At 51.5% G+C, this 6,102-nt stretch overlaps 1 protein-coding gene across 1 annotated transcript in view; it reads left to right on the top strand.

Annotated features, from left to right (window-relative positions):
• Positions 1 to 5,328, top strand: part of LOC129694749 (potential E3 ubiquitin-protein ligase ariadne-2-like) — a 5,934-nt gene extending 606 nt beyond the window's left edge. Inside the window, exons 2-3 of the mRNA XM_055631504.1 lie at positions 1,133 to 1,282; positions 2,937 to 5,328. Coding sequence (XP_055487479.1) covers positions 1,250 to 1,282; positions 2,937 to 3,380 — 477 coding nt within the window. The 5' untranslated portion in view covers positions 1,133 to 1,249 and the 3' untranslated portion in view covers positions 3,381 to 5,328. The remainder of the gene's footprint in view (positions 1 to 1,132; positions 1,283 to 2,936) is intronic.
• The last annotated feature ends 774 nt before the right edge of the window (positions 5,329 to 6,102 follow it).

Below are 6,102 nucleotides of genomic sequence, written 5' to 3'. Positions count from 1 at the left end.
TTTATAGGGGGACAATCGAGAGCACATTAACCTACGGCATCACTTCCTGGTTCGGGAGCTGCAAGGCGTACGAACGGCACCAACTAGACAGGATTGTGAAGACCGCCAGCAGGATTATTGGTGCTCCACTCCCTTTCCTGCTGGGCATATACAGGAAGAGATGTATCAGCAGAGCCATCTCCATCATCAAAGACCCCTGCCACCCATCGCATCACATATTCCCCACCCATCACATATATCCTGCCATCTGGGAAGAGGTACAGGAGCATTAGCTGCAAAACCAGCAGGATGCTCCTCAGCTTCTTCCCGCAGGCTATAAGACTGATAAACGGACTTTGCCCCCTGCCAAAGTATCGCGCACCAACCACCAACCTGGACACACTGCAGCAGAGCCACTGTCGTGCCGCTGCCGATCGGAACGCCTGTTGAATGTTTAGTAGAGTGTTAATTTGTTCATGATATATGTATTTTTATTTCTATTTATTTTTTAATGCACACTGAATGGACACTGGTTACTGATGTACAGCACTTTGTTGCAGCTATGTTTGTTTTTAAAGTGCTCTATAAATAAAATTATTATTATTATTATTATTATTATTATTATTATCTCATGCTCCGCTTCTATACAGCCATCATCGAAAGCATCCTCACTTCATCCATCACAGTCTGGTTCGGCAGTCTCGACTCACTCTCCCGGAAGAAATTCCAGCGCATCACCAACAGAGCATCTAAAATTATTGGCTTACCCCTACCATCCCTTGAATCACTTTACCACAAATGGACATTACACAGAGCCCGCAAGGTCATCTCTGACCCTGCACACTATGCCTTTCAGCTACTGCCCTCTGGGAGGCGCTACAGGACAATTGCCTCCAAAACAATTCGCTTTAAAAACAGTTTCATTCCCACTGCAATTAACATTTTAAACTCTGTACGGTGAGGAACAAGAATAAGCATGGCCCTTATGTATTAGGTAATGCGTCTGTCTGTATGTATATCTATGCTATATGTTTAATGTTTGATGAAATGTTGGCACCTGTACCGACTACTGATAATAAATTCCACCAGCCTGGCTGTGTTGTCATTAAAATACAACACAATACAATACCTCTCTGTCTCTTCCTCTGTGCAGGGAAAGACCCAGATCGCTTGCCCCGTGTGTGACCAGAAGTGGGCGTGGCAGGAGGTACGTGCGCTGGCCTTGCTGACCACCAGCGACCAGACACGATACGAAACTAAGCTGTTGCGGATGACCAAGGAGAAAACCGAATCGTATAAGAAGGTGACTGTCATACGAGGAAAGGTAGAAAAGACTGGGCGTGTATTCACTGGAGTTTAGAAGGATGAAGGGGTGGATCTCATATCTATTAATATATAAAACTCAAATCCGTCCGCCTGCAGTACGGATCCCTTCCTGCCTTTTGATTCGTTGACGGCTGCTCCTTCCTATCAGCTTCCAACACACTTCGAAACAAAGTTGCAAGACAGGAACACTGAACTTTTCACTGCTGCAGCAGGCAGGGGAGGTGCAATTGAGGGAGGCAAGGGAGTGCTGGAAACTTACATTTGGCAACGGCTTCAGTTCCATTGGAGGAGACGGGTGCATGGTGGAATATTGGGTTGGGGGAATCACACCATTGGGGGAGCAGACCCAACGGGTCTGCACTTGGTCTAGTAAACATATAAAATTATAAAAGGAGCTAGATGCAGGAAAAAATGTCCCACAATGTTGGGCGAGTCCAGAACCAGGGGCCACACACACACACAGTCTTAGAATAAAGGGGGGAGGTCATTTAAGACTGAGGTGAGAAAAAACGTTTTCAGTTGTGAATTTGTGGAATTCCCTGTCACAGAGGGCAGTGGAGGCCAAGTCACTGGATGGGTTTAAGAGAGAGTTAGATCAAGCTCTAGGGGCTAGTGGAGTCAAGGGATATGGGGAGAAGGCAGGCACGGGTTATTGATTGGGGACGATCAGCCGTGATCACAATGAATGGCGGTGCTGGTGCTGGCTCGAAGGGCCGAATGGCCTCCTCCTGCACCTATTTTCTATGTTTCTATATAACGGGGTGTGTGTGTGGGGGAGGGGGGGTGAAGGTTTAATAGGAATCTGAGGGGTAACTTTAGAAGATTTACGAGGATGTTGCCAGGTCTCGAGGGGCCTGTGAGCTACAGGGAGAGGTTGAGCAGGGCTGGGTCTCTATTCCATGGAGCGCAGGAGGATGAGGGGCGATCTTATAGAGGTGTACAAAATCACGAGAGGAATAGATCGGGCAGAGTCTCTTGCCCAGACCAACTGCCCCGTATTAGCCGGGACATCCCGTATATTGGGCTAAATCGGTTTGGGACCGTCCTTGTCCCGTATTTGACCGCTGCTACTCGGATCGGGTCGGACCCCGTCTCACCCGTCCCGACGTAGTGCAGCCCGTGGAGTGCAGCAGCAGCAGCAGCAGCAGCAGCGCCTCGCCCGTGGCCCCGTCGGTCGCTCGGCAGCCCGGCCAGCTGTCCGACCTTCGGGCCTTCGCTGACCACCGACACCACCACCGTTCGTGAGTTGGACGGAGCGCCGGACTGTGCGGGCGGCCAAAACTCCTCCGCTGGCCCCGCCGGCTGGACTTTGTGTACAGTCCAGCACCCGGGCCCAACTCATCATTCACCCAGACACGGCCCAGTCGGGCGACGAATTGCCTTGGGGGAATTTCTCCCATATTTTGACCTTCTTGTCCCTTATTTGGGAGTGTTGGTGGGGAATGTTGGTGAGCCCATACACACCAAAGACGTGCAGGTTTGTAGGTTAATTGGCTTGGTGTGCGTGTAAATTGTCCTTAGTGTGTGTAGGGTAGTGTTAGTGTGCGGGGATCGCTTAGTGTTACCGCTCTGTGTCTCGAACCTAAACTAAATATGACCTCCTCTCTTCCTCCCCCCACACACAACCACAGTGCCCGAGATGCTGGCGTTTACTGCAGAGGTTGGAGGTGGAGGATCGTTACGTCGTTTGCCCGCAGTGCACACGGACCGACGGAGAGGCCTTTCGCGTTTGCTGGTCGTGCGGAAGGCAGTGGAGGGGCCCGGCCCCTGGTGGCGGTGCCCACTGCTCCGACCGTTCCTGCCCCACCGTCTCCCTCCTCCAGAGCTGCCCGCCGATCGACGGCCCCAGCCTCGCGGTCAACGGGTGCCCCTCGATCCGCGCCTGCCCGCAGTGCCGGGCGCTGGTCGCCCACGCCGGCGGGTGCAAGTACGTACGCTGCGGGCAGTGCAGCTTCCGTTTCTGCTACCGCTGCCTGGAGCCCTCAAAGCTGTGCCAACAGGCAAAAGCCGGTTCGTATTTCCTGGCAAAGTGCGGCAAGCCATTTGCGGCCAGGCAGTCCTTCCCGCTAGAGTAGGCCACTTGTAGAGACACTTGGACTATCCTTTACCTTGCATTAAACCTTATTCCCTTTATCTTGTATCTGTACACTGTGGACGTCTCGATTGTGATCATGTATTGTCTTTCCGCTGACTGGTTAGCACGCAACAAAAGCTTTTCATAGAAACATGGAAAATAGGTGCAGGAGTAGGCCATTCGGCCCTTCGAGCTTGCACCGCCATTCAATATGATCATCCAACTCAGTATAGAAACATAGAAATTAGGTGCAGGAGTAGGCCATTCGGCCCTTCGAGCCTGCACCGCCATTCAATATGATCATGGCTGATCATCCAACTCAGTATCCCGTACCTGCCTTCTCTCCATACCCCCTGATCCCCTTAGCCACATCTAACTCCCTGTTAAATATAGTCAATGAACTGTGGCCTCAACTACCTTCTGTGGCAGAGAATTCCACAGATTCACCACTCTCTGTGTGAAAAATGTTTTTCTCATCTCGGTCCTAAAAGACTTCCCCCTTATAGAAACATAGAAATTAGGTGCAGGAGTAGGCCATTCGGCCCCTCAAGCCTGCACCGCCATTCAATATGATCATGGCTGATCATCCAACTCAGTATCCCGTACCTGCCTTCTCTCCATACCCTCTGATCCCCTTAGCCACATCTAACTCCCTCTTAAATATAGCCAATGAACTGTGGCCTCAACTACCTTCTGTGGCAGAGAATTCCACAGATTCACCACTCTCTGTGTGTGAAAAAAAATGTTTTTCTCATCTCGGTCCTAAAAGACTTCCCCCTTATCCTTAAACTGTGTGTGTGGCCCCTTGTTCTGGACTTCCCCAACATCGAGAACAATCTTCCTGCATCTATCCTGTCCAACCCCTTAAGAATTTTGAACGTTTCTATAAGATCCCCCCTCAATCTTCTAAGGAAACAGTTAGACAGGTACATGGACGGGACGGGTTTGGAGGGATATGGACCAAACGCAGGCAGGTTGGAGTCGTGTAGATAGAAACATAGAAATTAGGTGCAGGAGTAGGCCATTCGGCCCTTCGAGCCTGCACCGCCATTCAATATGACCATGGCTGATCATCCAACTCAGTATCCCGTACCTGCCTTCTCTCCATACCCCCTGATCCCCTTAGCCACAAGGGCCACATCTAACTCCCTCTTAAATATAGTCAATGAACTGTGTGGCCTCAACTACCTTCTGTGGCAGAGAATTCCACACATTCACCACTCTCTGTGTGAAAAAAAAAATGTTTTTCTCATCTCGGTCCTAAAAGACTTCCCCCTTATCCTTAAACTGTGACCCCTTGTTCTGGACTTCCCCAACATCGGGAACAATCTTCCTGCATCTAGCCTGTCCAACCCCTTAAGAATTTTGAACGTTTCTAGAAGATCGCCCCTCAATCTTCTAAGGAAACAGTTAAGACAGGTACATGGACAGGACGGGTTTGGAGGGATATGGACCAAACGTAGGCAGGTTGGACTTGTGTAGATGAGGCATGTTGGCCGGTGTGGGCAAGTCGGGCTGTATGAATCCACGATAGAACTGGTGAAGGAGGGGGTCGCTGGTCGGCGTTGACTCGGTGGGCATGTTTGTGCGCCCAATCTCCAAAGGAGACCATTCCTTTTCCAACGCTGGTCCGTGACACAAACACACTGGAACATTTCATCCCATTTTATTTAGAATTATAAAAGTCTATTGTCACCAGGTGACCTATACATTTGCATATTCTTCAATCATATTTTAAGGCCAAACGTGTTCAATTGAATTTTCTTCACGGTGTGTTTCACTCTAATCTCGTCTCACGGTTGAATATTCAGAGGACCGTGAGAAGCCCAGTTTGTACGTTAAGTTAAAAGCCTAGAAAGTTCCGCCGTTCTCCGTTCTCTCTTCTTTTTTTAAAAAATAATTTAAAACCAGCTTAAAATTCAGCCTCGTCTATAAAATAAAACGAAAAGCAGGAGGTCTCCTGTCTTTTTTTTTGGGCTCCAAGGGGGAGGGGAGGGAAGAAAGAGGGAAGGGGGGAGAGGAGTGGTGAGGAGGAGAAAGGGGGGGAAGGGGAAGAGGGAGGGGGGTGAGGGGGGGGAGGAAGGGAGGGAGGAGAGTGGTGTGGAAAGTGGAGGGGGAGGGGAAGGGGGAAGAAGAGGGAGGGGGCTGAGTAGAGAGGTAGGGAGGAGGAGGAGGGGAGGAGAAGGATTGGAGGGAGGAGTATTGGGGGCCAGGTAGGATTAGGGGAGGGAGGGTGGGGGGTGAAGGGGGGCAGGGGAGAGGATTCTGGGGTAAGGGGCTGTACAGCAAGGGGTGGGGAAAGTGAGGTGGGGCGGGAAATGAGGCTGGATTGGAATGGGGAGGGAGGCGGGGGGAGGGGGGGGGGGGTGAAAGGGGGCAGAGGAGGGATTCGGGGGTGAGGCAGGAAAGACAGGAGGGAGGGAGGGAGGGTGGGAGGAGGAAGGAAGGGGGGAATACGGGAGGGAAGGAGTGGGGAGAGCTAGCAGGAGGGAGGAGAGTATTAGGGGCCGGGTAGGATAGGTGGGGTGGGAGGGAGGGAGAGAGGGGAGGACAAGAGGGAGAGAGAGGGCGGGGCAGGGTGAATGGAGGGAGACGACAGGAGATAGGGAGGCGGGGGGAGAAGAGGAAGGGGGTAGGGGTGGGGAGGGGGAAGAATGGGAGTGGAATGAAGGGGGAGACAAGATAAAAAACGGGCGAGAGAGGACTGTGGGGGGGGAGGGTTA

Source organism: Leucoraja erinacea, unplaced genomic scaffold (assembly GCF_028641065.1).
Source record: "Leucoraja erinacea ecotype New England unplaced genomic scaffold, Leri_hhj_1 Leri_782S, whole genome shotgun sequence".
Lineage (NCBI taxonomy): Eukaryota > Metazoa > Chordata > Chondrichthyes > Rajiformes > Rajidae > Leucoraja > Leucoraja erinaceus.
Note: the sequence above shows the minus strand (reverse complement) of the source record. Positions and strands in the feature narration are given on the sequence as shown.